Source organism: Lepidothrix coronata, unplaced genomic scaffold, assembly GCF_001604755.1.
Source record: "Lepidothrix coronata isolate B3197 unplaced genomic scaffold, Lepidothrix_coronata-1.0 Scaffold181, whole genome shotgun sequence".
Classification (NCBI taxonomy): domain Eukaryota; kingdom Metazoa; phylum Chordata; class Aves; order Passeriformes; family Pipridae; genus Lepidothrix; species Lepidothrix coronata.
The window spans coordinates 504,590-519,369 of NW_016690361.1; the positions used below are offsets into that span (position 1 = coordinate 504,590).

The 14,780-nt window shown below is 38.2% G+C and overlaps 1 protein-coding gene across 1 annotated transcript; it reads left to right on the forward strand.

Moving 5' to 3' along the window:
- Positions 1-2,430: 2,430 nt before the first annotated feature.
- OTUD6B (OTU domain containing 6B) lies at positions 2,431-14,554 on the forward strand. The gene is made up of 7 exons (XM_017830612.1): positions 2,431-2,604; positions 4,996-5,150; positions 7,779-7,874; positions 9,262-9,574; positions 11,086-11,147; positions 11,781-11,887; positions 12,433-14,554. The coding sequence occupies exons 1-7, from the start codon at positions 2,514-2,516 to the stop codon at positions 12,515-12,517; spliced, it is 909 nt and encodes a 302-aa protein (XP_017686101.1). The 5' UTR covers positions 2,431-2,513; the 3' UTR covers positions 12,518-14,554.
- The last annotated feature ends 226 nt before the right edge of the window (positions 14,555-14,780 follow it).

Below are 14,780 nucleotides of genomic sequence, written 5' to 3' on the forward strand. Positions count from 1 at the left end.
TCTAATTCTATTGTTCCCTCAAATTCAGTAGAATCTCTGGCCTCTAGTCATTATGACTGTTTGTTCTCACACAATTAATCTCTCCTGCTCATTTCCTCCTCTTGGTTGGAGGGGATATTCTCTTTGTCTATGTCCTAAATTTCTACAATAGCAACACTCCATTTCCACATTCCTTCTTCTCTGTCTATTCCTGCTTTCTGGTTTAGATCCACTAAGTGTATTTGGTCTTCCTCTCTTCCTTTTTCTCCCTCAGAGATTTCCAGTCAAGGCAACAGTCACCAGATTTTCCACTGTTTCTCCAATTTCCCTTTCCTCCTCTACTTGCTCTGCCCTCCTTTTTTCTTCCGCCCATCATATGCAAATACTGCTATGTGTAAAATTTTCTGTAGTTTTACTCCCTGCCACTCTGGAATATATTTCTTAAAATACTTCCAGATGTCTGGGGATGCCTGATCTACAAAGACACTAATTACAAGTATATCACTAAAGCTTAGTGAAGTAATTCACCCATATTCTAGTAAAACCTGTTGGAGGTTGCCTCAAAAGGATGTTCGTCCATTCTCTGTCTACATTGCTTTATTTTAGTCCAATAAACCCTTTGTTCCCCACATATTATTATTGCTTCAACCAGGTTTTTAAGTCCTGTGTGACAAGCAGCCCTGTCCTCTGCAGTACCATCATCCCAATTCGGGTCATTCACTGGCCAGTGGTTCCTGTTTCCTTCTGCCTGCTGTGCTAGTTCTGCTTTATTACACCCTCACAGTCTGTGTACCTGCACTTCATGCACCTCCTGGTCCAATGGTGGGTTTTGGTCTGGGGTCTCCTTGTTCACTGGGTCCTGCAGAGCCTCAGAGTGCCCGGCCATGCCCTGGCTGGTGCCGTAGGTCCCTGGGCCCTTTTTCGGGCAAAGGGCCCTCACCCATTCACTGCCCACTGCCTGGCACTCCAGCCACTTCCCCCAGCCAGGGCTCAATTCACAGCTTGCACACTGAGATACCTGCAGTATCTTTCAACAGTGTAAACCAGTATTTTATTTTTAAATATACAGCATATTCAAGAGCATGTATTAAATGTTAGCATATTTGTGTATACACACGTGCATGGACAAATATAAACCATTAACAAACTGATATAGAGCATGTGTAAGTTAGTTAAGACAAAATCCACCCTGGATTTGTCCCTATTCTGGATTTACAGAATGTTTATAGGGCCACCCTAGTAATTTCCAGTGCTAAACTATTTTCCTAGCTAAAAGCCAGTTATCCCCCTTTTCTTTTCCTAGTTGATCTGTGATCTGTTTTGTTCTGATAGGCTGGAAATAGCAGGTGGAGGGAAAGGAAAATTATATTTCCAGGTATTGACGTACAAATCTGAAAATTATTTACATTTCAACATAGTTGTAAAGGAGATCTAAAAAAATGAGTGGTTCTATACACCGAAAGAGTTTGATCCATCATGTTAAGATTCTATTTTAGACTTGTGGCGTTTCTTTGCACTTGACAGTGAACTTCACAGTATCTCAGAATCATTTAGGTTGGAAAAGATGTTTAAGATGGTCTTCGAGTCTGTTAACCCAGCACTGCTAAGTCCATCACCAAACCGTTTCCCTAAGCAACACATCTACTGTTTTTTAAGTACCTCCAGAATGGAATTCTTCTAGAGGTTCTGTTCATAAAAATGTTAAAAAAATGACAGCAATGACATTAAGAGTTAAGCAAAAACACTCTGTTCCATTACCAAAGTTTTTGCTCAGTTTGAATAATTTTAAACCCAATTAAAATAGTAAAGTTTATATTTTGCCTAGATCAACTGATATTCCACAAAATAGTGTTGGTGACTGCACTGAGCAGAAAAGCATCTCACAAGAATCTGTTGTTCCCACTTTGAGGTGGGGATTTCGCTCCAAACAAGAAGTTTGGATTTTTACTGTATTTAAAATGTGAGACTTTATGAGGAGTAATTTCACAATGGTGAAACATGCCAACTTAGAAAATCGTGAGCCCTCCTGGGTATTTTTTACCTGTAAGTAGCTCCGGGTAAAAAACTCGCAGACACTGCACGCTCGAAAAACTCGCACAGCAGCGAACAGGTTAATTTTTTTTCCCCCCCTTAATATGATAAATCACGTAAAACCCCTAAACTATTCCCTTCTCACCTCTACCCTCCCTCTTTAATAGGATTTCCCTCTAGTTGAGCTAAACGTATCGTTTTTTCCTAATGCAGACTTGTCCACCGGGATCCTGTACCGGGCAGGAGGCAGGAGAGAGCAGCCCCGCAGACGTGAGCGGACAGAGAAGGCGGGTGGAGCTCTACCCGTGCTCTCCCAGCCCTGAACAAACCAAGCGCTTCCACCTCCTCCCACGGCCCGAGCTCAGGAGCGGGGGCCGGGCCGCTCCTCCCCTCAGGGCGGAGGCTGAGGCGGTGCCGGGCGGGCGGCGCTGGCGGAAGCGCGGCGAGCTCCCGCCTCCCGCCGGGGTCGGGGGTCAGGCGTGTCCCGCCGCCTCCGGGCGCCCATGGAGGGCTCGGGGGACGAGGAGCCGGGGCCCGACGGGCCGCTGCAGCAGCTGGTGAAGCGGCAGCGCAAGGAGAAGCGGGAGCTCCAGGGTGAGGGGAGCTATGGCTCGGGAGCGGGAAGAGCGGGTGCCTCAGCCCAGGGGAGGCGGCGGGAGCACGCGGGACGGCGGGGCTCGGCGTCCCGCTCTCGCCTTCCCTCGGGGGATGCTCCGCGGAAGCCCCGCTCGGCTGCGCCGGCTGCGCGGAGGGGCGGGAGGGGCGGTGGCGGCTGCGGGAAAGGAGGGAGCAGCCTTTGCAGTGCCTTCGCAAGGGGACGAGGACGGCGAATATAGCGCGTGTGGGCAGCGGTGTCGGAGCCGCGTTGTGCCGCTGGGTGTGGTGCTGCTCAGCCTGCGGAGTTCGCCTTGCCGCGATCCTGGGAGCCGGGACATGCATGGGAGCTGTGGCATGATGCTGGGCCATTGGTGTGGTCTTGGAGTTTTGCTACTTTGGTTTTAAGTTAAAGAAGGCGTGCTTTTATTAGGCATTTTAGATTGAAAAGCCTGCATAGGGGATTTTGCTGCCCAAGCAGCTGCATTTTTTCATTCAAAGTGCACTTGATCTGAAATGAACTTTTACATCCTGTCCAGCCATAGTAAAGTATCTGTAGTAGAAGATCTGTCTGATCTTACAGTGCCTCCTATGAACTTGTAACACTTTACCTACCCTATTACAGTAAATTAATATACTTAAGTAAGTCTTTTAGCTGGATTCTGGGTTTTTTTGTTAAACCTTTCTCATTGCTGGTATATTACTACGGCCCTTTCCTTGTTTGGCTGTTTTGGTATGTAATGAAGTACGCCCATCTTCAGCCTTTTATCACAGGGTTAAAGGAGAAACGAGACAGTATTAGACTTCATGTTATCATTAAATCTGTAGGAACTTCTTGTTTTGAGATGCCTTTTCCTCCCTCAAATTTAGTTGAAATTGAAAAGAGGGGTAGGAATCAAGCATTGAGGTTAGCTGGCTGGACCACGTGGCACATGGATGGGGAGAGGCTGAGGAACAGAGGATTTTTCCACCTAGAGAAGGTGATAATTGTAGCCCTCCCCTACCAAATGGTGGGAGGGGTGTATAGAAGGCAGAGCCCCAGTTTTCCCAGTTAGCAGAGGCAGGTGACCTATAGACATATATTGGCCTACTTGAAAGATACATTCCTCGTGTGTGTAATGAGTAATTGTTTAACTCAGAGTTCATAAGAATTAACATAAAGTGCATCTCAGCCTCTGAAAATTCAACCCCCACTACTCTCTTGGTTTTGTTTATGCCTTTTAAATCCTGGATTCTCTTCTCCCCCATTATGTTAATTTTTATGAACAAAGCTGCTTTTCTGTCATACTCAACCTATTCATCTGTGAGACTGAATGCTTAACATAAATCTTTCAGTGTGAGCATTCTTCCTGCCTTCCCTTGAAAAGTTTCATTATCATCACCATTATCTAGCTCAGTTGTGTCAGTCGAGGGTGAGGGACAGGAAAATGTACAGGTGATGGATAGCGAGCAGGGTGTTAAATAATTGGTGCTGTAACTCTAAAACAGTGAATACAAAAGTGACAGAGCTAGCAGGGAGTATTCACGTAAGAACATGGACCATGGAAGCTGTATTCAGCCTGGAGAAAAAGAGAAGACTATGGGGAATCTGGTTTCCACTGTGTAATGTGTGGAGCCAATGTGGAGAATGGAATTTTCATGGGAAGAAGAGAAAATATTTTCATGGCAAGAATCATTAAACGTTGAGAATAAAGCTGCCCAGAGAGGTTGCAGAATGTCCATCCCTGGAGGCTTTGCACAGTCATCTGGATAAATTCCAGTTCCATCTGAATTAATATAACCTGATGTATCTTTGAATTCATCCCCACTTTGAGCAGGAGATTGAACTAGGTGACCTCTGGACATTCTTTCTAACCAAACCATTCTATGGTTGAGAAATGGAGCATTTACTTGAAGACTAAAAATGCTTATGGAATTCAAGCAAGTTAAGGGTTTTTTTTAATTATTATTTTTTAAATACTCATTTTGCTTTAGAAAATTTATTTTAAGGACAGGTAAACTTTCTTTTTACTCTTAATCTGCTACTTGTGTGATTAAAAATTTACACTTCTTTCCTGTGAGATTTGAGATCTCAATGCCTGAATAATCATTTCAAAGGCAAGAGGCCGAAGTCTGCTGCATTGATGAAGTTCGTAAGTATGTATATTAGTAACGCGGTATAAGTTCTTCTCCAGAGAAAGAAAGAAACGGCAGTTTGCATCTTTTAAGAAGAAATATAGCCACTTAGAGAAAATGTGATTATTAGAACAAGCAGTCTCACAGCTAAACTGTTATACTGATATCTTGATGTTTGTAAATTTATTTTTTTTGTGTGATTTGCAGTTGTCTTTTCTGCAATGGCCATGGTGTATCTATATTTAGAAATAATGTTTTATTGCACTACTCTAACAGCAAAAATTCAAGGCATGAAAAATGCTGTTCCCAAGAATGATAAAAAGAGACGAAAACAGCTGGCTGATGAAGTTGCCAAACTAGAGGCAGAACTTGAACAGAAGCAGAAGGAGGAATTAAAGCAGCTGAAGGAAGCTTTACCTGAACAGAATAAGGTAGGTGCCATAAATTCAGCTGGTGTTGTACATGTACAATTTGTGTTAAGGCTTTTTTAACTTCTAAAAATCATAATGAAATAACGCTTGAAAGTACTTATCCTTTTCTTCACGGTATTAGTAACTCTTTCCAACTTCAGAAAGATTCAGCTGTTGGGATGAGTGGTCATTGCTGGAAGAGGCGTTTAACAGTGGGATTTTCTTGTTGTTGAGCACTGTTGAGAAGAAGTGGTTTGGTTGCTCAAAGAATCACTTTCAAAGATATTGTCAAAAGCAGGTTTATTATAAATTTGCAAAAGCACGACAAAATTTGATGGCAAGGTTTACTGTTACCTAATCCATGGATGAGGCATACAAGGAAAATTGAATTAATTTAGAATGATTTGCATAGAGACTGGGGATGCAAAAGAGAGACCCTAGCATTGAGTTTAAGATTTGGAGTGGACCCCCTTGCTTTCTAAATTGCTGATGGAGCCTAGTTGTGGCTGAGTTTAAACTTAGTCACGGACTTGGGTGGCTGTTTACATCTGAAGGATTTTAGCAGCACTTAATCATTGACTAATTTGCAAGGTGGTTCAATAGGATTAACTGTAATCACAATAGTAACTCACTTATGTATAGATCCAAGACAGCAACATTCATATTACACTTGCTCTAGGGTGTTTAAATCAATTCACACAGACATGCACACAGACACAAAGATATATATCTATAAATGTACAATTCCCCTTTGCCAGTGGTGCTGGCAAAGCCCACTGTGGCCCAGGAGACCGCTTCGGGTCTCACTTAGGACCACTGTGTTTAGGATCGGCTTTAGACATTAATAACTTCCCATTCTGGCACTAACCCAAGTTGATAATTACTGAAATTATTCATTAGTCCAGTAACAATGGTAACATTCCGCTCCAGTTCTGATTGAGGTGGATAATGTTCCAAGGCTAAGGGGGACGGTAGGGCAGGTAACTGATTATTTCCAATTCACTTCCTTGGTCAGGCAAAAGGTATCCCTGGTATGAACGGTGCCACTCCCATGGAAGCCATGCAAGAGTTCTGGTTTGCTCAAGGGATGCTTCACCAGCCAACTCACTACACAAAGGCCAAGGTGTAATGAGAATTTCTGAGATTGTAAAGCAGGCCCAAAGAGGTAGAGAAGGCCCACATAGGGGTAAGGGTGCACCACCAGAAGAAGTCTTTGGTTTTGCTCTTAAGGCTGCATGAGTAGCTCAGTCATGTTAGAGAATTATTTTTTAAGTTACTGTTATATTGCCACTCTAAGTATCTTATGTAGACTACTAGAGTACTGTTGACCTTCAGTAGGTGTTTGACTTATCCAGTGTGTTTTATCTTGCAATTCTGTCAACAGTGTAACTGATTTTTTTTTTTGTCGGAGGACACTTTCTTTGATGAGAATTGTCTTCATAAATGCTGCTGTTCTGCCTTGTTGGCAACACAGCTGCATACTTGAATGATGCCAGTTTGATGACAAACCACTTATTTTTTAACAGAGGCTTAGCATTATTCAAATTTAGCTGCAGAAAATATGACCACCTGAGTAAACTAGACACTACTAAATACTTGTATGACATACAAAAGTTGACCTGTGTTTTAACCGTTAATAAGGAGAGTGTTGGAAACTTCGGAAGTAGTGAATTTGCAATCCACAGACTTAATTCTGTATATGCAGTACTGTAAAGTATTCTATTTGTATCATGTGCCTGAATTTAAGGACCGATTGTGCAAGTAGGCCTGTTCATTTACTTTCTCCTACCTCAATAGAAATAGAGCTTGTGGCTAAATTGGTGCCATAGTTACCTGTGAATGACACTTGCTCTGCGCTCATACATGTCCTGGAGTGTTACCAAAAGCAGTATCACCCCCTTCTCTATGCAGCACTAATAACTTCTGCAAACAGGGTATTGTCGGAGGTGTTTTACCCCCACTTAGGCAGAGTATCCTGCTACAATGAGCTGTAAAAACTTTCTGATGGAGATGGAGGATCTTTCAAGCTAAAATCCTTAGCCTGGACTCAGCTTTGCCTGTGAAGATCTTGTTTTGATATGTATGGTTTCTTTCCCTTCTCAGCTTTTTATTTAGATTGAACATATTCATGCTTCCAAAGGTGACATCTAGCTCATACAGTTACAGGGTTAGCTTTGTAGTTTTTCTTGAGAAGTGTCAACTCCCTGTCTTTTCTAACTGCTGGTTACACTTTGGTATGGAAGGTGGAGTCTTCTGCTTAGTTGTCACAGACTTGATAATGGCTGGCTGGATACCAGTGGCTATTGTGATGAGGAAAACCTTTTCTTTCCACCCGTGAGCAGTGTTCACACTTCAGTATGTAAGAGAACTTACTGAAGAGAACATACTGAAGTATGAAAGGGAACAGCTTAAGTTTGAGATGCTCCTTTCGTAACCATCTCTTTGTCAAGAATACAGAAAAAGTAACGAACTGCATGACCATGGTTTGGGATATGAAATGCTCTACTTTTGGTTTTGACAGGTACTGCGCCATACACAGATCTTTGTGGCTGAAATTTGTAAATATGCCCATGAACAGAACTTAAAACTGTTTCAGAAGATGCATATCTTTATACTAATAAGAACATCTAACTTTTTTTTTTTTTTTAGACAGATTCTGTAGCTGATGGGGTTGCAAATTTAGAGCTCGAAGGAGTAGAGCGACAGATTCAGCATCCTCGAATATCAAAAGCACAGAAGAGGCGGGTATGACTTCACATTAAATATTTTACAAATAATTGATTGACATTATGTTCAATTAAACTTTTATTGCACTAACCAAAGTTAAACAATTTTGCAGGGGACTGGCTAATTCAGTATTGATGCTGTACCTACTGGGTGCCTTGAAAATCTGTAAATCTGCTACCTAGAGATATGTAAGCGTTTTATAAATAGTTGTACTTCTCTACCCTCAGCCATGAGCTGGGAATCAGAATAGGTCGGGAAATGGGAGACAGAAAAAAGAAATTATGTAAAGCAAATGATTTTTGAAAGCATTTCACTAAAAATTTATTAAAATTAAATAGAATTAAAATAATGGATGAAATTTTAAAAATTAATTAAAATAATGGAAAATACTATGTGGAAAATATGCAATAGCAGGACTTTACTTGTTTAACAAAAGAACATTAATACTGAACTTCTTTTAAAATTCTGAGTTGTTAAGAAACACTACCTGGTGTCCTGGCTGTTAGACTTAAATCTGGTTAAGCCTCAGATATTAAGCTATGATGGATTAGCATTCTCATTGTACCTGCATGAATATTAGTTCAGGGCCAGAGGAATGCTGCTTTATTGCATAGTCCATCCCCTCTTACATGATCACTGCAAACATAATAAAAGGATGTTCATAATTCATGGCACCATGTCTAGGCAAGCTGGGAGCTCTAGTCTGGTTTTCCTATATTGTGATTGCCTGAACCAGTCTGGTCTTGATTTATGCTGAATTTCAAGAATGAAAGTGAAAAGATCATTTCCTGTATACTGCTTCCTTTTTTATTTGCTTCCTTGTTAACTTAAGCCTGAACTTATGAAACATTCTATGAAGGTAATTTTTATGTATTATTGCATCCCTTCTAGTATTCTTTATATGCATTCTTATCCATTATTTAGGTTAGGAGCAGTCTTTTATGATGTATAGTTCCTAGCCTGGAAGGGTTTGTTTCCTGACATGAGCTCCATTATTCAATCATATGCTTAAGTCGTAGATCTCACACTTATTATGTATTTTCTGATGTTTAATTAGAATTCCCCTACTTGAGTGGTGAAATAGGTGATCTTGAAGAAATGGCTATAATTAATAGCCTTTGTATGAGTGTTGTAAAGTGTTATTTTGCATGCTGATATAATTAAGACTTCTGTCGCATAATTTTAGGTGTATTGGAGACAATTAGGATATATTGGTCACTTACAATTTACTAAAGTTTGAGTTTAGAAGGTCCCTAATGGGTAGTACCGATTCAGGCAAATATTTCACAGATAAAAGTGTACTGAGAAAATATTTGAAGAGTTAGAAGCAAGCACTAAGCCAAGAACTGTACAGGCATATTCTAAATTTTAACATTTGATGTAATTTTTGTGTTTTTAATATAAGGAGAAAAAAGCTGCCTTGGAGAAAGAAAGAGAAGAAAGGATAGCTGAAGCTGAGATAGAAAATTTAACAGGTGCTAGACATCTTGAAAGTCAGAAACTTGCCTCCCTTTTGGCAGCAAGGCACTTAGAGATTAAACAGATCCCTTCAGATGGCCATTGCATGTACAAAGCTATTGAAGATCAGCTCAAGGATCGCCAGAATTCCTGGACTGTTGCAACTCTGAGGAACCAAACAGCAAAGTATATGCAAAGTCACTTTGATGACTTCCTGCCCTTTCTTACAAACCCTAATACTGGAGACATGTATAGCAAAGGTAAGACTTGTGGCATAAGAGATTTAGAAAAGTATTATAACTGTTTCTGATAAATCTCAGTATGAGTTATAGGTGAATTGGGACCTTTGTGGTGTTTGTTCTTGAACTGTTATTTTATTGGTTTGGCTGTGTTTTATGGAACACAAAATTATGATCCGCTATGAAATTTAGTATACCTGAATCTTAGTAATTGAATTTTTTTTTTAAAGTAACCTATCAAACATTATTCCCCATTAAAAAAAAAAAATAAATCACAATTTACTGGTTACTAGATGGCAATCATATTCCAGGATGTGATTTAAGTTATTATAAGCAGCTTGTCTACCAGGTTAGGGATGATTTTTTTGTCAAGTTTTATATTGGTTTTTGCAACATAGGAAAGCTGTTGAAAATAGTTGTGAAATTCAAGAAAATCTATTTTATAATTATTTTATAACAGTTTGCATAGATGCACTTTTTAATTGTACCCTTTCTTTTCATTGTTAACGCAAGGTTTTTTGGAACCCATTCTTACAAACAGACTAAACCAAAAAATATAAAGAGCTTTAGTATGGAGCAATGGCTCAGTAAATGCAGTTAAATGGAGTTTATGTACCTCTTATTTGAGCAATACATGATTTATTTATTATGCCTGGAATACCACACAAATGACTGCATAATTTTTTTAACTTAATGCTACATTCAGTTAATAGGTATTGCTGTGGATTTGCTTTGGTCACTGGGGGCTGTCTTTCCCATGTTGACAGAGATAATTGTCACAGAATAAATGTGTCCCAAGAGAATACTGAATGAAGTTCTGCAGAGCAGCAGGGAATTGTGGTTTTCTGTTATAAGGGAAATGTATGAAAAATAATTCTGAGCAGCCTTTAGAAAATCTGAAGATTCTTTTTTCTCACAATCTGTTCTTAGGGTTCAGAAGCTTGAGGGCTTGGAATTTATAAATTTTAAACTCAGTTTCTGTAGAACATGATCTGAAAAGAGTTTATTTACCTATTTACAAAGGAACTATTTGGAATAAATAGAGTTTAAAAAAAAAGCTAATTTAGAAATTTAAAAAAACCCTCAACCATTGAACTACATACAGTTACAAGACTTAAAATATACCTGACACCTGGCAATTGTAAGAACTAAGCCTACTGTCAGGTTGTTTTCTAGAGTCTAAACATCCCCTGAAATTTAACAGAAGGAAAACTGTGTGCAGTTTCATGTTAGTTGTTACCAGTTCTCTGAATAAAAAGTTTAAATTATGTACTGCACCTGTTACACTCACACTTGTTTTTATTCCGGTCTTCAGCCTTAAATTTGCTTTCCAAAACAGTTACGAATTTGGGTTTTTTTGGCCTCTGGTGTTTTTATTTTTCTTTCCTTCTCTTCAGTGAAATACATGTTTTGCTGTATAATATGCTTGTACTTTTCTGGTTCTAGTTCTTCATTGTACAGTCAGTATTTTTCCTTAGTTGCTTGTTCTCAAATAAGGGAAGTACTAAAAGTTGTCTTTTCTTTCCCTGCAGAGGAATTTGAGAAATACTGTGATGATATAGCCAATACAGCTGCATGGGGTGGTCAGCTGGAAGTAAGTATTGTCTTGATAATTTTTATTTGGGAAATTCTGAATGAGTGAATATACCTTAAAAAAAAAAAGTGCTTCTTAGTGAAGAATACCTGAACACATAAGGGAACATAGTCACGAATAGTTTATTAAGAACTTCCTTCTATGGTTTTAAGTTGTTTTCCAAAGTAGTAGCTTTTCTCATGGTGCACTGTGTTCTAATGTATTGGACGATGTGCAAGTTAATGAATTCAGTAGGTCTAAATATCATTAGAAAGACTGACACTATGAGTGGGGGAAGACTTAAATGGTAGCAAAGCTGCCTAGATTAGAGTAAGGTTCAGTTTTTATCATGTAAACAAGAACTTGAGCTTTAGAAACTACATGTGCATTTTTGTCTTACTGTTTTATGATAGTTACCAAATTACTGAAAGTAGCCCAATGTTGTATCCTCAAAACGATGATTAGTTTAAGGCAACCTGTTTTCAATTAAAGTTTTAAAAGTTAAAATAATTTTGCTTATTTTAATAAGTTTATTTTCTGATAATATTTGTAATGTTGTGTTTGAACTGTCTGCTAAAATTAAATGCCTAGTCTTCCTGTCTCCTCCCTACATTAGATTTAATCCTATTACTGAATTGTTTTTATGCCTTAAAGCTAAGGGCTTTGTCGCACATTTTGCAAACACCTATCGAAGTAGTGCAAATGGATTCCCCTCCCATTATCGTTGGTGAAGAATATTCAGGCAAACCAATAACACTTGTGTAAGTATGTAATTTCGTCTCTTAAAATTAGTGCCCTTATTTCTATAACATAGGGCTCAACTTTGGTTTTCACTTGCTCTTTTACTTTCTTATTACATATCTGACATTGAAATGCTGCTTGAATAATGACCGTGTAGGTCAGAAATTGTTTTTGATTGACACATTAGTTTGAAGAAATTGTAATTGGAGTACTTAAAATGCTGACAATGTCTGGTGTGTATCAGTCACTGTGTATCAGCTTTATAGAATGCTGCAAGGTCATTTTGCCTGTTAGATAACTGTAAAATAGTTGTGAAATTGATATAAGATCTAGGAGGAAACTTTTTTCCCTCTTCAAAGTATATGTCAATATGTGCCTGGAAGTCACCAGAATTAAAAATTGTCTTTATTAATGAATGCTCTTGTATTTAATGAATATTTTCTATATATTTTCTGTGATCAAACTTGGCTTTATTTAAGGTGTCTTCCAGTGTTGTTACTGTTTGGCATGACATGTACTTTTAGTTAAACTGAACACTAATTCTATAACTTTTTTTTTTTTTTAGGTATATGAGGCATGCCTATGGATTAGGAGAACATTACAATTCTGTAAAACTTGTAACAGATACTGCTACAGAAAACAGCAGCTAGCATACAAAAGTGATACATTCGCATGGATAACAGTTGCATCATGATGTGTTGGGCTTCAGGCAATTCCCAGACAGACTGGAAAGTAGAACTAAATGGAATGTATTAACAATGAGGAAAAAAAACAAAGACATGGAAAGTTTGACTATAAATCAGACATAGCTCTTGATTTAAAACAAACCCAAACCAAATCCACATCATAATATTTTGAACTTGTTGGTATTAATTATGTTTAGAAGATCTTCTCTAATATGGTGGCTATATAGATCAGATTTTTTTTTTTAATAAAGCTTCTTCCCAAGCTGCAGTGAAAATACTGAGTAGTAAATGTTTTGGTTAATCTGCATTTCTGCTGAACAATTAAGGTTACTTGAAGGTTCCTATTCCATTATTTCTGTTAGATTTTGATGATAAAAGAAGAGTTAAGGCATTTGAAATGATTGTATTTTGGTTGATGGAATATCCTCTACAGTGTTCCTTTAGTTCTATCAGGATCTACTTGTAAAGCTGCAGTAAGGATCTCCTTCTTTATTTGGACATAGAAGACCTGGAGGCAAATCCAGTAGTAAAATACCTAGCTTGGCTGAAGCAATTGCACAATTTTTTTAAAGACTTTCATGTGAGATTTTTGCCAAGGATTGAGTTAGGGGTTTTTTGCAGCTGACAGGAGGAACTGAACACCTGTGCAGCAAGAGCATTGCTGTTTATGACTGTACATGTTAGCATTGATGCAAGTTATCTGCACTGTTCATTCTTCATAGTCTTTCATTTGTGCATTTCAATGATACAGGAATCTTACAAAGAGCCCCTCAATGTCCTCATAAAACTCATCTGAACTCATCATTTATGCATGTGCTGATCTAAGCACTTTGTCATCAAAAGTGTAATGTTTTATAATGCTTAAAAAAGCTGGTTGCATGCATGTAGAAATAACCACTTTGGGTTTTATCAGTAATTTTAAAGGTGATCTGGAGAACAATTAAGTTTAATTGCTGCTTTGATGCACAGAGACTTGAAAGGTGGGAATTTTAGTGTGGCTTGACTTTTTACGTTAGAAACGTAAATTGTTGTCTTTAAGTCGCTATAAATGTGACTTCAAAATTAGAAGCATACTGAAACCAAAGTTGTAATGCAAATGTTTTTTTAACAAGTGATTTTTAATTTTTTTTTGTTTAAAGCCTTAGTTAATAACATAATTATCTGTATTTTACTGCTGCTGAGTTGGTTTGGACAAAAGTGGTTCATATCCAGATTAGACACCTTTGCCCTGGTTTGAGGATTATGACCTAACAGTACACATCTGGTAGTCCTAAAGCTAGCTAGTAGATTGACATTCCTGGAACGTACAAATTAGAAAGAAAAATCTGCTCTTATTTAAGAAGGAGATAAGTGTTCACTTTATGGGTCAGATTATGTCTGATTTAAAGCACTTTGAGAGAGAGGGAGGGAAAAAAATCAGATAATTATAGCAGGGGGTTTTGGACAAGCAGTTCTTTAAACTGGTGCCTGCCAGGAAAACAAAGTATTAACAAGACCATAAGTTTTTACATCCTTATTTATCTGTTACAGTATAGCAAATATGGTTGGTTTATATATCAAACCAGCTGGTTTACTATAGAATTTGGCTTACTACCTTGATTGTATAAAATTATGTTTTTAATTTCAAACAAAAAATAGGATACAATAGCTTGGATAAAGTGTTTCTATTCATAATACCATTATGAATTTCACTAAAAATAATAATCAAAAATACTCTTCTCTGCATTTTTTTTAATTGATGTGATATGAAATGCACGTGCTGCATTTTACAGATACTTAGTGAGAAAGGTTCTTTGCTTTTTTTGGGTCCCAGTTTTGTTTGATTAACCGAGAGAGAAAAGATGCTGGAATCAGGGAGCACCTGTACCAACAGTTTGTCATATTGAGGATGTTTACAGTTCGTTTAAAGTTAAATAATGTTCTAATGTAGTGAGTGAAAGATTCTTACTCATGCTGTATGGGACTTGCCAAAAAGTAATAAATTGGTTTATTTGTGGCAAATCTTGTTGTTGTCACTTTGTATTTTGTACTCAGATACTTCACTTCTTATTTCTTAGTAAGAATAACCTTACCCATTTACCCCTCGTGACTTTAGGGTCCTACTGTAGTATGAATTCTCAAGCAACTGTTTATATTCAAGCAGATAGAGCTTTACTCTGTGTGAAATAAAAGTGTTTCTAAACAAAATTTATCCTCAGCAGTTAAACTTGAACTTTTCTGAAAAGTT